Below are 16,804 nucleotides of genomic sequence, written 5' to 3'. Positions count from 1 at the left end.
AGCAAACAACATCATTGAGGTTGTTGCTGCTCAACACCCCCCCCCCCACTTCTGTAACATCTGCATGATTTATTTTCATACATTTTAGCAGGGCTTGCAGAGCTTCAGAATTCTGTTTGATGGCTCACAGTACCATTGCGGAGTAATTACTGGCAGCAGTGGAAGTTGTAATGGAGAACTCTTCATATCTTGTGAAAGCTGCTATTTTAGGATCAGGTGGTATACTTGTTCTGAGCGGCTCCAGGACGACTAGTCATGATCTTCATTCTTGTTACAGTTATGCACGTTTATACAGCTCCCAGAGCTGGGTCTATAGCTGGAGTACCTTGGTCTGCCCAGCATTAGCCACAGACTTTACCTGACATGTTATCAGTCGTTACCCAGTATTGTTATGTAGTAATTTATGGGTAAAATGATATGTACATATGTTCATATTCAGTGTACTGCCCAGCATCATGCACTATAACCAGAGACTTAAAAGAGTATTGAACAGAGAAAACTCATTTATATTGTACTTATCTTTTGTAGCAGGAAATGGCCTGCAGGCTGTTCAGCAGAGACAGACACAAAATGAAGGAGTTGCATAATTTGGATTATTACCCGGCGGAGGTGGTTCTGGGGGTGTGTGGCAGCCTCTCAACTAATGAGGTGGCTCGGTACGGGGGCATTACCAGTGGTAATCCCCTCGCTCAAAGCTGTCTCACGGCTGGAGGCCGCCATCTTCCCCCGCTTGGGAATGAGGTAAGTGCTGTCCCACTTCCCCTCTCTTCTGCCTCCTCCACCATTTACAGCATTCCCTCCCCGCCCCCATCCCCACTTACCTTCTTTAAAGTTAATTTGCAGGAGCGGATGCGCTGGGAACACTTCTGTCCCCAGCACATCCGCTCCCGATCTGCGAAAGGTCGTCATGGGAAGGAAGAAGGGAATACACTTAGTCCCTGCTTCCTTTCCATGGCGGCCATTTTTTTGTTGACTTTTTCCAATGGCCGCCATGTAAAGGGAAAACAGACTTAGTATTCCCTTCCCCGGCAGCCATTTTTTAAGCTTTATTTCCTCTGTTCCGAAAACGCTGGAGCGTTCCGTAACAGAAATAAAAATGCTTTTAGTACCCTTGTTTTACGAGCCGGTGTACTAATAGCAATAAGCCTGTTGCAGGGGGGGCATTACCAATTCAGGAATACACAAAACTAATTAAACGAAAAATACATTACAACAGAGAATATCATAAAATAATACATTATAACTACACAATATTTGCAAAACATACCACGCAAGTATTTTAAGAAATAAAATAAAAAATACAAAACGTATGCACAAGAAACAAATCCCACTAGAATGATACAAAATAGTTAAGTGTTAAAGTCCAAGTAATACCAGCTGAAACTATTTAGATAGGCTACAACTTTTGTACATTTGCGTAGTCGTAACAAAGCTGATCTTTGCTAGTCTGAACTATCGGCGTTGCGGTCCTAGAATGCAGTTATCTCTCTCACAGGTCACAGGGATGTCGGTAGTGTGACCAGGGAACTAGTTTGAGATGGTGGGAAAATGGGAACCCTGAATCTTTCAAGGGCATAGAGGAGTGGATAGAGTCCTTCAGTTGTTTGATGCTTACCACGAGTCATCCTAAATTTTATCTCATAGTCCACTGGTACCTCTCGCTCAGAGGCATACACAGCAATAGTCAAGTAGAACTGAAATTAAAGTATTATTGTATGTACACACTTGAGTAATGTTCACTCTCAGACACTGTAAAGCTCTTTCTTCCAGTCGTGGGAAAACAATAGGAATTCTCTGGTCTCATTAGGACCAAATCATGAGGGGCAGCTACGGATCGGGGCAACCACTATCTCTAACACAGCTACTCTGCTCTTTGACAAACCTCGGGAGGGTAGCTCGGGGTCCGACACAGAGCACCAGAGGTTCGATCCCCGGGTCCGCGCTTAGAAACCTCTGGGTATTAATCACAATATAAATAACCTATCATAACCTGAGAGGTGTGGTTGAGGGGCATGGCACAGGATATCTTGCAAAGGTAAACCTGCTTTTCTTCGTTGGTTCAAACATATATTGAGGCAACACCGCAGTCCCTTCTTCTACCGAGGGGTCAAGTCCTAAAAATTAAAGTGGGGGGACATGTCAACAAATGCAATGGGATGTGATGTCACCAGAAATTAGCATATCAAGGTGAAATATACACATTTCATTACATTTGCTTTGCATAACCACCCAAATTGCACTGGACGAATGTCATTTGCCTTTCATAAAAACAACACACACACAAAGCCCAGAGAGGATTTTTTCTTCTAATAGTGTTTTTTCAAACGTTAAAAGATGCACCAATACAAGTGCTTTCCTGGGAATTGCAGTACCAAAATGAGACATTTTACTTTGAGTTGTTTGTTATTTTTCATCAGGTTATATAATGCAGTGGTGAAGTGTCCGGCCTACAAACCTGACCACTGTGTTTCGATCACTGTGGTTGTCTTTAATGCATAAATTCAAGGACGACATTTACTGTTTATCATTTTAGCTGGGGGGGACTGAGTCCACCCTCTGAAAAAAGTGGGTGGACTCCGCCCCCCCCCGTGTACCCTCGACTTGAGCCCTGCTTCTACCTCTGTCTCTCCGCAGCATCTCGTTTTTTCCACGCAGCAACCCTGTGCCTTCCATCAGTTTATTTTTTGGCTTTCCTCAGCACTACTCTGCCTCGTCTCAGACTCACTCTCTTTCTTCTCTACCTCTCCTATGAATCCCTCTTGGTCGTCTAAGAAACTATCTGTCTCTCCTCAACTGCCAGGTGTCCTCATTGCCAACTATGTCACTCACATCTACCTGTGAAAACTCATCATTCCTTCTCTGTCTCGTCAGACGCCTTTCTATCACCCCAGATCTTGTTCTTCCTGATCTTCTTCTCTGTATTTTCTTATTCCGAAATGTTTTCTCTTAGGACCCTCGACTACCTCTCTTTAGTCCCACCCAGACTCCTCAGACCCTCATCTCTGCTCAGCTATCCTGTCACTTCCTGGTCCCAAAACCTCCCCTCAGTTGAACCCCTACATCTTTTCCAAGTACCACTTTTTTCTTAGCCCCTTTCTGTCAGAAGCCTCCATCATCCACGTGAAAGATGGAACAAGATAGCACGTGGGACTAAATAGAGGGTCTTCTGGCAATCAAAGAACAGGCTGGAAAATAAATTAGGCCGTGACGTTTTTCCATTCTTGGAAAAAGCCTGGGCTGATAATCTCACCCCAAGAAGTGGTCCAGGGGTGGAGGTTTATGATCATCCAAACAAAGCTGGTGGCGCAGATCAAGATGTTCTGTATTTTTAATGATCAATGGGAAGCCAAGGTCAACTGTCAACATTATGCAGTAATAACCTACACTCATGATTCTGTTAGTGCTTATTAAAATGAAGACACACTACCCACTATCTTTCAGCGAAGTGCACTTGTTTCTGGTGACAATTTGTGGGCAAATCTGCCACAGTGTTCTCAACCAGTGATTGTGGGCAACACTTAAGGATAAATCAGATCAGTCCAGTAATGTCACAGTAACGGAGGGTTTCCCCCGTATTGGTAAGCATTGTATTGAGGCACAAGCTTAAGGGATCTCTGCATAGAAGGGATCCCTAGTGTACGACAGCTTTCGGTCCACATTCTGACCTTATGGGTCGGGGAGAGGTCTGATACGGGTTTGCATAGAGACCCAAGATTGGTCAGTATTTTCTTGAACTCTAGTAGTTTAGCAGAAAACTTGCAAATATTTGTCTCAGAAAGATTTAGAGAATAGGGGCTCTCCAGTGAGAGATAAGAGATCCCAGTGAGTGCGAAAACTGCAAATTCTCTCAACAGTATTTGTAATTTACAGCAGAGTGAGATTGAGTCTGTAATACTCTTCTGGATGGAAAGCAGTTTCAAACATACCTAGAGAATGTAGGCTGATGTCCCATCACTGAAGAAACTGTTTTCTCAAGACCCTTAAGACGACCTACACCAACATGAGTAAGGTTTACTTTCTCATAGTTGAGAAAGTTACTGACGGCAAGGGGTCAGGCTCTGCACTTTCATAGTAATGATCCTGTCACCAACACTATCTTACTTCTGTTGCCCGTCCCTGTATCTCTTCAAGCTCTCTTCATCCACCCTCATGATAGGTATGCTGCGTGGGAGGCTTCCAGCACACCAGGTGCCCTAGTGAAGCAAATAGCGATGTTGCACACTAACATGCATGATTGTCCCTGGTATAGGAAGGGTGGGGTGGCATAGAGGCTTGAGTCTGCTGAGGTGGGTGGGTTTAAAGGAACTTGGGACTGCAAGAATGGGAAGGTGTTTTCAGGGGATGTCCTTAGATGCCACCATCAGCGATGAGTACCATCCTTCGGTCACATTCACAGCAGACATGTCCTGGCACCCTGGTTGGCCGCTCCGCGGGCACCCTCGCTGCTCTGGTCTCCCTTATAGATTGCACCGGCTAGCTCCTGAAGCCTTGGAGCTCACCTCAGAAGACCACCCAAACATCGCTGACCCTCAATATTAGAGGGTGGCACTGTGCTCAGATGGAATACGTTGGTACAGAGACATCTGTCCTTAATACAAAGACTACACCACCTATTCACGAATACACACAGTTACAACTACTGGAGCCTTCATTGCATATTTGAATTCGTTTTGCACCCAAATCGGATATGTGGGGTTGTGGGGGTGTGGGACGGTGCGGGGCCTGTGGCTGTGCTTCAGTGTGTCAATGACAGCCTCATGGGAACAGCATTTTGATTTTCCGGTTGGAACCGTTACGCATCCCAGCAAAACAATGATGTTGTCAGTACGTGTTTGCTGCACAGGAAAGTTAAGGAAATTCATATATCAACATTAAACGAAACATGTGATTCTTGCTCCACAGACCCTTCTTCCTGTACCAAGTGTGGGGATCAAAGGCAGCACATATGTGACCCTGTATGTTCAACTCACACCTATTAACAGCGGGGCTGTAATTGACAGTTATGTAATAAGAAAAAACATTGTGGTTCGTACTTTGCAAAAGGCCACACATGCATTCTTCAGTGGTCGAGAGCCAGGTTGTCCTTCCGGCCTGAATGCGGCCTGTCTTACCTCGGGGATGGCAGTGACTGGCAGCCCTCACTAGGCTGCAGCTATTTTCTTACAGTATCAGCGCTACCTTCCCATGTCAGTCACTCTCTGGAGGAATACGCATCATGTGTTCTCTTTGGCTGCAACAATCGCCCCCTTGATGGAGGGAAGTGATCCTGCCTGATGAGGGTGCATGGAAAGGAACCGCTCTGAAGGCGGGGCAGGAAGGTCATGGGAAGGAACTCCCAGCACATAGCACATACAGAGAGGCAGTAGGGATGGTAGATAGACAAATAAGATGCAGGGTTCATCAGAAAAAAGCAGTGGGCAGGCATGGAGTACCTTACAAAGAAGCACGACATGGTGCCCTGTACCGGAGTGTCACTTCTTCCTCTGCAGGCTTAGTTCCCCTTATCATTCTCGGGTCCTGAAGCAGCCATTCTCGTATCTGTTTGGCCCGCCTACAACCTGTTACCTTAGTACTTATCACTCAGTATTCAGGTGGCAGGTAATTCCCCCACCTGGATACTTTACTTAGGCTTTCCACAATGGGAACGCTCCTTGCAACTTCTAATGCAGCACTCTTGGAACTATGCGGATAAGGGCCAAAGTCAAGACAAATTAATGGATCAGTCATAAATCAACAACACATTACTAAGGAAAATGAGATGTATTCCGTGGCCTTTTTTTAATCCCTTTTTTCTCTTGTTCTCTTGCATAATTGTTGTACCTCTACTCACCATTGTCTTCCATGCAAAAATCAGACCCTTTTCATAAGACTCGAGGCTAGAACTATTCTACCACGCTACCCTTCGCCCAGTCGGCTCCCCGAGAGGGTTTGGATTTGCATCTGAACCGTCATACTCCCCCTCACCTCTGAACTGTTCACAGTAGGCCGTGAGAGAGAGAGAGAGAGACACGCTCGCACGCACGCACGCACGCACGCACGCACGCTTAAAAGAGGAGCCCAGAAAACACAAAAGCAACAGGAATTTCTTTTGAATGGTTGTGTATTACCATTTCCCTTAAACCAGCACATTGTTTTTCTGTGATAGCACTTTTCCCGTCTCCTTGAATTTCTAGGCATGTCTTTGATGCTTGCGGGGCGCATCAGAAAATTCTGATTCGGTAACCGGCTTCTTGTAAGCTTTAATGTCTGTCCCAGGCCACGTGGAACTTCCTGGAGATGTGAAGGGAGGCTGCCAAAGGGAAGTCGACGTGCGATCCTCGGAGAAGCCTGCTGGCCGTCAGTTGATGTGTGGGATGGTAGGTGGGCGGGAGGGCGTATTAGTGCACATCGCCAAATACAAACCAAGTCTGGGGCTAACTGAGCCGCGAGCTGGGGCTCCAGCGCTGTGTGCTATAAAAAAAAAAACAGTAGAAAAAAGGGTCTCTGTAAAACACACACTTCAAATTTAATATATTGAAACAAAAATAGTTAAGAATGCAGGAACCGTTTTACAGATTAAAAAAATATTTCTTTAAACCATCTGAATCTTAAAAATAGACAATAGAAGTGAAGCTTAAAAGACAACCACTTGCATTAGAATGTTTGTTGTGTCTTTTTAATACCACCTTGGCTTGGTTTGGTGTGCCCTTGGCGACGCCAGGTGCTACTATTGTCTTGTTGCACTGCTATTGGGATAAAGTATCGTTTGATAAAAAGGTTGTGTCGGTGAGAGTCACTTTCTCGCATTCTTGGGTTAGATCCACAGTGGTTTTGCCTCGGCTGGAAGTCCCTGAGCTCTCCTGAAGCACACTCCCGCGCCTCTCCCCTGTTTTGGAGCTAGCGTGGTCCATGGTGCCGCTCTGGCTACCGTTTGTCTGCGAGCAGACGTTGCTGACCTTGGTGGCTTGGTTCTTGTAGTGGTTGTTGTAGACTTTGTACTTCATGAGGAGGATGAAGATGAAGACGAGGACTGACGCCACGATGATCCCGCCAATGATGATGATCATGGTCCCGCCCAGAAATTGGGCATGGAGCGAGCGGCACTGCTTGTATTCCTGTTCTGTCGTGAACTGAACACATCCGATGACCCGGGTGGCGGTCAGCAGGGTGATGCCGTCGTCGTACACAGCTAGAACACACAGGTCGTACTCGCGCGACGCCACCAGGTCCGTAAGGAAAAAGGACTTGCTAGAAGAGGGGATCATTCTGGAAAAGGAAACAAGAAAAGTTTACTATTGTACTAGAGTATAAAAATATCACAGCCATACAATAAACAGAAAACTTAATAAAAGTTATGAGATGTACATCGGGAGATTTCAAATGCGATCCATGCTGTGATTGGTTGTACAGCAGGGCATCTTAATGCAAGTTAACTACCATTAGAAGATGGGATGAGGTGATTAGCCTTCACACATTTCTATTGCTACGATTGATTGAAAGCTCTTTTAATTAACTGATATAGTGTTTGTTTCTGAAAACGAGTATTATACTTTTGTATAACATTGAATATGACAAGCCCCTCCCAATTCCAATAACACCCAACGGTCTTTCAGGCAAGCCAACCAATCACAACATGGTTACTAGTACAAATAAAAAGCGAACATAGACTACGACTGGAAATCACAAAGCTTTCCAATGTACATCAGCTTTTACCCAGACTGCAGCTCAATCAGAGTGCCAGTCATTTGGTTAGGTTAGGTTTCTTGTGCTTCAGGTACTCTTATGATGTAAACACTCACGCCTCTTCAATTGAGACAGAACAGAACATATCGCAAACCATGACCAAACACACTTGACATAGAGCATCCACTATGTACTGGATTGACTTTTGGCATATGAATTATAGGTTTTTTCTATCACTCAATACAATAGCATCTCTTTTAGCAACCTTAATTTAGTCAATAATGCCAGTGTTTACAATTCTAATGTACAAGACACTAGGTGGGCACTCATCCTGTTGAGCTTATTGAATACTAGGTAGCCCGCAATGAGCAGACTTGCAAGCAGTCCCTCTCCTGCCATGCCCCGACCATCTGGAATTCAATTCCGGTAGAGGCGAAATGCCCCTACCATACTCCAGTTTCGCTAAACACTAAAAACATGGGGCCTCATTCATGGAAGTGTTTTATAATGGTGAAATGCAATACAAAAACGCTGTGTGAATCAGGCCCATGGTTTTTCAACAATACCTGTCAGACACATACAAATCCCTCTCTCCCTCTACCAATAGTACTGCGATGCTACATAAATGCTAGCCCAATTCTGGCACAATCCTTTTGGAAAGCTCTCTGCTGCTCTTGAGGTAGCTTTGTGCTCTAAAATAAAATAAAATATTAGAACATGGATATCGTTATTGACCTCCTCTCAGACAATCAGAATGTTCAAAGTGCAGTCAATAACTACTGGTATTGACTGCATTCTGAACATTCTGAATTCAAAAGCAGACAGGGAAACAATAAGGCAATTTCCAGACAAGATGCCTTTCAACAAGTCACTTCCTCTCCAGTAGGTCCTGGCTTTCACTGCAACATCCTATTTCACATGCGACCGAGAACGCTTAAATATGGGAAACCGTTTACTTTTATACAACCCCTGATGCAGGGGTCCCCAACCTTTTGTTATCAAAGAGCAACATTTGAGTGTCAGATGAAATGGTGAGCAACTTCAGTACTTTGATGTAATTTATCAGCATTCAGTCAGCGGTAAAATGATTGCAAACAAATCATAACTGTACTAAGCTCAATACTGCTAATAGCACTGTTAATTATCAGCAATTAACAGTAATTTCATCCAGGTTTAAGCCCAGGCAATTCATAATGTCCTTAAAAATCATTCGACATTAAATTGGTATAGAAATACAATCGCTAGTAAATTAAATGGCAAACACTACATTTCTATGCAACCGGCCAGCAAAATTACTCAAAAGCATTGCAGGATGTAACAAAATATTTGAGTGCTTGGAGTTCTCTCCCAGGAAATGTCCAATCGATTTAATGGCAAATGTTTTTAAGCACGTTTCAACAGTAGCATTTACTCCAAAATATAAAGGCTTATTTTGGTGCTGCCCCGCCCATCCCTCCAAAGGGATTGTCAGGATCTTTAGGGGCAAATGGTGCATTTTTAGGAGAAAGGATGAGTAACACCGGACATAAAATGGTAGAATTTAAAGATCATTTCAACCAGGCTTTGTGTGAGGGGAGGGTTATCCACCTAAGAAATATAGTGTAAAATAATCTGTAAATGAAACCACTCAAGGTCTGTTACATTTAAGACAAGTGATTAGGAATAAAAAAATATGGATTTGGGTACTCTTTTCCCAAGTAATCCCCTGGGAAATAAAGTTGTAAGTGGTGCATTTTTAAGCATGCTAGTGGGCCAGTAACATTGTTCACAAATTGGAACTTTTGAAGACCACGTTACAGACCGGGTGGGTTTTTCTTTCATATTGTACACATTATATGTTTATGGTTGTATACCTCACTTGTTAAGTGCACTCCCCTGACATGGGGTCAGCCTGCACTTTACAGGTTCAAACCTATGCAGAGTCGACTTAGCCATTCATCTCTCGAGGTCTATGAATTCAGTACATTATATTGGGTAATATCTGTTCTTAAACAGAGGCAGGAAGAATCTAGCAAGAAACACATTACTAAAGTAAAAATAATTTCTATGTCACTAAGAAATTATTTTCAGTAACTTAAGTGTATTGCATTTGGTAGCTACACTAATTCATTGTGCACAATTTGGAATTGATTCCCCTTAGCAACCCATTAGTCACATGCTTGATAAGCAAAGCATCATACAATGTGAATTTTCCCAACAGGCACTGCAATACAAGTAGTATGTGACATTTGTGCCAACTATGACGCATGGGGCCCGCAAACATAAACTTCACATGTAAATAAATTGGCACAAGCAAATTGTTTAAGACAGAAAGTTTAAGCATGCATGCCACTTATTTGTCTAATATGCAGGTACCATAAAGGCACAGAAGTTGGCAATTGTCACCAGTCCAAAAACATGGGCATTTGGTTAGATTATTTTCCCATTAATGCACTTGCAATACTGGAAGAAGATGAAAATGTCTTCACAAAGATTATGCAATTAGTGTGGAACATTTTGGATCAAAAAATAGAATTTTGGCAAAACATGCAAATCATACATGCACAAAAGAAGCTTATTGGGATTTCCTTCACAGTTGGGCATTCAAGTCACTTATTTTCTTACTTATTTTCGTACTTATTGGCGACTAACCCCTTTGTTGTCTACCGAGTGCAGCAGGAGAAGGCTGAGTTGGCAGCAACATTATCTTCGTAGATTGTGTACTTAATCCAGCCAGCGATGCACCTCATAGTGTAGCAGAGCTCCAAGTGGCATAGAAATGTGAGAGTGCTAAGACAGGGATTGTCTCAATAAGGGTGGGTTCAGTGGGGTGGCATTTGTACTTCTCATTACAGAGCAGTACAGTGTGTATTCACATGGATGGCCAGGCCAGCCTAGTTTATGTGCTTCAGGTTCTCTTCAATCACTGGGGACTGTCTCATCTGAAGCCCCAAGAGATTAGTTTCCGTAGCAACCTCTGGTTCCCTGCACCCATCTGGCCTGCCCCACCACTCAGACCACTCTACTGATGCCTCCACAGCTAATGCTTCAACTACCAACAGTATGTCATACCTGTCAAATAGAGCAGGCTGATTGGCTAGCCTTGCTGCACAGTTCTGACTCAGGGTACACTGCCATTGATGTCTCATCCCTGGATGTCTTTCTTAGTATCCACACAATGGCCCAGAGCAACTGGCGAGCAATATTTTAGGGTCAGGAGAGCAACATGTGAGATATGGGGACGCATGATCATGTTAAACTCTCTCCAGTTTCACCAAGTTTGCAATTGAAATGCTAAACGTATGAAGAGAACCATGTTATTTAAATACTGCAAAATAGAACCACATATAATTTACTGAATTTGTCAATTTACTTTCTTATTAATAAAGTACATTTTTTTGCTTCACCCCAATACTCCAAAACATGATTTGCTAGAACCACTATGGGCCTGATTCATGGACTTTGCACTGCCAACAAACACCCTGATTCACAGAGCGGTGCAAAGTGTTTTTGCACTGCAAAAGTACTCTTTGCACTGCACTAAATGGGCCTAATTCATGGTGCAAACTGTACTTTTGCACTGCAAAAATACACTTTGCACCGCACAAAAATTTCCATAAATAAGGCCCAATGTGTTAATTGACTTATAGACCTCAGGACAGGTCATTATTGATTATCCCACGATAACGACCCTTCCTTTGATATATAAGCCTATATTAACACTGTCAGCAAGGCAGCATAGAGTCATATTTTGCTGCTATGAATGCATTTTTCGCATTACTGGAGGCGGGCAGAAAGTCACAATGTTGATACTGAGGTTGCATAGTTTGGTATGAGTTGACTTTAAACTATCAGTTTGATTTTAATTAAGATCCACAGTTCTCAGCATGTCCCACCATCTGAAAGGTCGTTGGAGTTCTTGAATTAAACTAATTGGGCTTGAAGGTCTAAAAGCTCAGATCTCAGTTTCTTTCCATCATAATTAAATACATCACAACTCACTTCCACCCCACCCCACCGCCACATGCTCTCCTTACTGGCCCCTTTCATCATAACATTCATCAATGCTTCATTCACGACAGGAGTAGTCCCATCCCTGCTGAAAGAAGCCTGGGTCCTACCATTACTAAAAAAACTTCCCTAGACCCTGCCATCCCAAAAAACTATAGACCTATCACCACTGTCCGGTTCCTCCTCCAAATCCTGGACAGAGCTTGCTTTTATGACTATAAACATAAGCTAAACATGGTATGCTATTTGATTTTCCATAGAAAGACACACACGAAGTGGATCTCTGACAGTACATATATGATACATTTGGGGGCTGTTGGGTCAGGTATATTTAAGCCATGCAAACATTGGTAAATTAGCATTATACACCCAAGAAGGGCCCTACTTCAGTAATCAATACACTTGATTTCTTTTTCTGGTTTGCCTTATCTTCATTGCTTAACACAAATTTGAGTTTTCACTTGCTAGTGTGAAAACATCTCTGAATCCAAGGTGCTCCACGCATTTCTACTGACTTTTCGAGAAAAAAACACAAGAGAGAGCAACGTCAGCAGTTCAAAATAATAATTATCTATGTTCACAAAAAACAACAAATGAGAATCAGGGACACAGTTTTCGAAATGAAATAAAGGAAAACGAATGTGCAAATGAAAAGTCAAATGCATTGGTTGCCTCCATTGGCCATGAATAATATCTTTTTGCCACCTGCCTCTGTCTCTTTTAATTTCTCCCCATTCCCTTTCTATCTATTTCTGCTTTTCTCCATCCCACTAGCACTCTGCCTCTCTGTGTTAACAACTCTGTTTATTTCCCATTCATAGACAGCCTCCCCCTTTCCTAGTGACCCGCGAGTTACACCAGTCTCCTCTCTGTGTCTGTTTATCACCACACCCGTTTCCTTTCCTCTTTAAATCGTTCACTTCCTGTCATGGTTTTGGCAGAGAGAACAAACAGGAGATAGGAACAGCCTCTCCTCCTAGAGTCAAAGATGAAAGGGAGGAAGTATAGCAAGGGGAGAAAAGAGCGTGAAGGGAGAAAGCCCTCATACTATCTGCCACCAACCGAAGGCAGGCGTACAGACACTTGCACATACGATTCTCTACACAGGGGTAAGATCAGGTGTACCATTTACTAGTGCTTGTACGCAGCTGTGGTTCTGATCTAACTTAGGGGTGTGCGTGCGCATTGTAGTGGGGAGCAGGAACAATTTATGGGGATTCACATGCAGATTTTATGAGTTTTACCCGAGTTACGATAAATCGTACGCATGTGTTCGTGGTGCCGGTAACAGTTAAGGGAGACCCGCACAGGGTCCCGGAGATGCAGGCCTGCTTGCAGGGGACCCCACGCACTGTTTGAAGGATGTGTGCATTCACTTTCAGGGGACCACGCAAAGGTAGCTGTTCTTGCTGTTTTTGCTTTGTGTGAGGACGTTCCGGGGGTGTTCCGCCCGTGACTTGCATATACGGTTACTTTGCGCAGACAAAATATTCTGCGTGCAGGCTCCTGCAGTGTCGTTCTCGGCGCATGAGCTTGCGGGATGAATGTGCACTTTTCCATCAATCGGGCCATCAGAGTGTTTTATTAAAGTAAAACCGCTTTTATTCCAAGGTAAACACTACAAATAACAAGGACGTTTCATGGAAGAGGATACAAATACAGAAGCACAACACTGTATACTGTTGTTTCATAGACGTAAATGACTTCATGGTGATTTAGTTCACCAAAATGACCTAGTGGCAGGCGTGGCGGTAAAATAGGTAAGTGAATGTGGACGTGTAGGAGGGTGGGTAAAGGTTCTGAAGCGCTGGTTAGGGGAGGATAGAGGGAGTATAGGGGAACCGCCCACCAAAAAAAAAAGAAAATGCTACAAGATAACTTCAGCAAATTAGTACTGTGGCCCACAGGAAGAAGGACAGGTCTGTTAGATCAATTATTTTCATGTCCATGTCTCTCACCAAAACAGAAAGGCACCAATCTGTTATTGGCAGGGTGATGATGGCATGTACATGGGCCACAAACCACTCTAGCACTTACCACTGGCCCAGACACTTCAGTTGGAAAATCAATCATAAGCCATTTGTGAACATCTTGGAGCTTGGATCCAGAAAACAGAGGAATGATATGATAAGATATGATATGGCATTTGTAACGCGCCTATACACAAGTGTTTCAAGGAAATTCAAGGAAATTCAATACACAGTCACTCTTGATGGACTTAAGAAATGCACTAACTTTCAAATATATACCAGGAAGACACAATGCACAGGAAGAATGTATGTCTAGGCTAACCTAGAATGATCATACTTAAGAGAGGAGTGCGTAGTAGCCAGTACCTACAACGTTCCAACACAACTGTGTCAAGTCCCTTGGGTTCAACATTGACAGTCACCTCACGTTCAAAACGCACATAGCAAGGAAGACACAAACGGCCTGGTAACAACTTTCTCTCCTGCTGTAAATCAAGCCCTTCATCCCAGAAAACAACTTCAGATCCACTGTCCAAGCCTTGGTCCTCTTCCACCTGTATGGTGGCAATGCCCTTTTGGAAGGCTGTCCGGGGACTACCCTGGCACCCATTAAATGTGTCCTGCATGCTGCAGCAAGATTCATTAAAGGCCTCCACAAATTTGACCACATCATCCTGAACCTCATCGAACTGCACTGGCTCCCACTGCAAGCCTGTATCATCTTCAAATCCTGTTGCATCATCTACAAAGCTGTCATCCTGAAGTCCCCAAGCTACCTTGCTGAGAAACTCAGCATCTTTGGAGGCCTGTGATCCACCAGAAGGAAATGTGCAGACTTGAATTATGACAGTGCAGGAAGGAAAGAACCAGAAGACAGACCGTCGCTGTCTATGCTCCAAGACTCTGGAATGTACTCCCTGTGAACATCAGACTTGCCCCATCACTTCTACAGTTGAGGAAAGAGCTGAAAACCCTACTCTTCAAGGAATGCCCACTCCTTAACACCTAGGTGCACAAACCCTTCACTCCACACTCTACCTGAAACTCAGTGATTTGATTCTCACTGTCTTCCCCATGCTGCAAATTGCCCACCCTCCCTGTTAGCTCCCTGCTCCTTTTTTCTCTGCTTCCTTCACTGTGTACTTTCCCCTATGATTGTAAAGCGCTCTGTGCTTCCTGAAGCTAAGTCCACTCTCAATAAATACAATAATCATAATAATAATAATCATAATCATAATAATAATAACCCTAACACTAGGGGAGATGTTGCAGGATGCTTGGGAAGCCCACATCAGAAAGATTTCCACCCTCACAGAAGTCATGGAGCATCTCTGCTAAGGGTGGTCTAGTGAGAGAAACACGACACAAGGTATACAACAGTACTTCAAGGTTGTTTCTGAGCTACATGTAAGTGAAGGGCTACTCCTATGGTTGGACACATTGGATTCATCTCGGGAAAATCCCTACAAAGGGATTAATGACACGCTATTGATGGGCAGATATAGTTAAGGAAGTAGAGCAGACCATGCAACATTGCCACATGTGCCATGAAATTGACAAGTGTCTAATGATATGACCCTCACCCCTGTAAAAGAAAGTATGAAAAAAGCGTCCATAGACTTCAATGTCCTAATGGATTAAATGGGCCATTTGCAAAGGTTTACTATGATACTCACAGAGTATACCTCTAAAAGACTGAAGTAAAATTTGTAGAGCACACCCAGGGAACTTGAGCATGTGGCAGAAAATGGCCACCCTCACTTCAAGTTCCGCTCCCGGTCTAGACAGCCTTTCCTCTAACTTCGGTAATAACAGCAGTTTTCATGAAACAAGGATGTGTAGCAGTGCTGTAGAGTGCCCATAAAAATTTCACGTGAAGAGTTCAGTCTGGTGATGGAAGAGAGAAGAGCGTCATTGTAAACCACTCTAGCCACCCTTTTTCTTGATTGCTATTCCAATGCCGGAGTTGCTGCGCTGAAGTGATCTTTATTTTGTTAATAGACTAGATTAGTAAAATGGCGTGGAGTTGGTACTGCTACTATACTATCAGTTGCTTTTACACTGAAACAGTGCCTTTTCTGTGCTGCTTTATTTAACGGGTGCTCCGCCCATCATTTTGTGCACCTTCATCCAAAAGACCATGTTTACCGAATGACTGGTCACACAACATTAGAGCTTAATGCCTTCCGATGAATTAGTATAATAGGTAATTTAGGTGGTGCAGTTCTCTTTTACACAGTGACACTCTTCCCTCGCCAAGGATGCTTATAAGCAAATTCTGCATGGTCATTATCTAAGGGCGTTCTGGTTTGATTATGCTTAAGTTAAACCAGAGAAGGGAATTTGTACAAAGTGGTTTGTATCCTGCCCACCATCCTCTCCTCCCTAATCTACTGCTGAGAATCAAACAGTGCTACAGGCACATCATAGTTTGCCTTCTTTTTCTATTTTCTCTCTTTCTTTGTACAATTTTATTTATTTTATCAAATGTAAGGAGCCATGGCTGACATCAAAGCTACTCATTTATTCAACTGAGGTCATTTCAAGCTGCAGGACTCTCTCATGGTTGGTCAAAGTGGATCTGAGAAATCAGCTATATAAATCTGTGTTAATTGTCTCTTCCTCTGATGCCATTGACCATGTTGTAGCATAAGGCTAATCATTTGGTACTTTAACTGTCGCAACCCTTAACTTTGATGGTGATCGTGTAGATGAAAACGAGGCCCAAACCTCCATTCAATTTCAATAACGTTTGGCTCACAGATGGCTTCTCTTCGGGTGCTGCGGCAACATCCCTAATTATTACCTGGATTTAATGGTGATAGCTTTAATAGGAATTTGCGGTTGCTGTTACCTGCTTATTGCATTAGTGGCCCTAATTTATTTACAGCTACATAGTCTCAAGTGCAGATTGAGACGGTCTCCTGTTTTAAAATATTTGTGCTATATTGTGTTGTTTTGTGCATAGCCTCTCCCATGGCATCTCACAAAACATGCTCCTGGCAGCAAACGACAGACAGCTGGTTCTCCTCCAGCTAAGGCGTTGCGTACGCATTCAGATTCCTGAACTACTGCTGCCCTCGTTGAGGAAGGTACAGCTACAAGACCAAATGCAGAAAGTATTCTATCTGACATGCGGGTGTGAAAAGCTGAATGTTCTACTCTTAACACGTGCATGAATT

At 43.5% G+C, this 16,804-nt stretch overlaps 1 protein-coding gene across 4 annotated transcripts in view; it reads right to left on the bottom strand.

The window, feature by feature from the left end:
• Nucleotides 1-6,091: 6,091 nt before the first annotated feature.
• LOC138566853 (leucine-rich repeat and fibronectin type III domain-containing protein 1-like protein) overlaps nucleotides 6,092-16,804 on the bottom strand; it is a 3,353,432-nt gene continuing 3,342,719 nt past the window's right edge. The window contains exons 5-6 of one of the 4 annotated variants that reach the window (XR_011302045.1): nucleotides 6,666-7,245; nucleotides 6,320-6,450 (exon numbers count right to left, since the gene is read on the bottom strand). Coding sequence is in view for 3 of the 4 variants with exons in the window: in XM_069644560.1 (XP_069500661.1) it covers nucleotides 6,726-7,245 (520 nt within the window). In the remaining variant the exon portion in view is untranslated. Of the gene's footprint in view, nucleotides 7,246-16,804 lie in introns of all 4 variants that reach the window. The other 3 variants (XM_069644560.1, XM_069644559.1, XM_069644558.1) reach the window with 3 other exon arrangements.

The sequence above is a fragment of the Ambystoma mexicanum genome, chromosome 2p (assembly GCF_040938575.1).
Source record: "Ambystoma mexicanum isolate Mex_15411 chromosome 2p, UKY_AmexF1_1, whole genome shotgun sequence".
Taxonomy (NCBI): domain Eukaryota; kingdom Metazoa; phylum Chordata; class Amphibia; order Caudata; family Ambystomatidae; genus Ambystoma; species Ambystoma mexicanum.
This window is presented reverse-complemented; position numbering and strand designations above follow the sequence as displayed.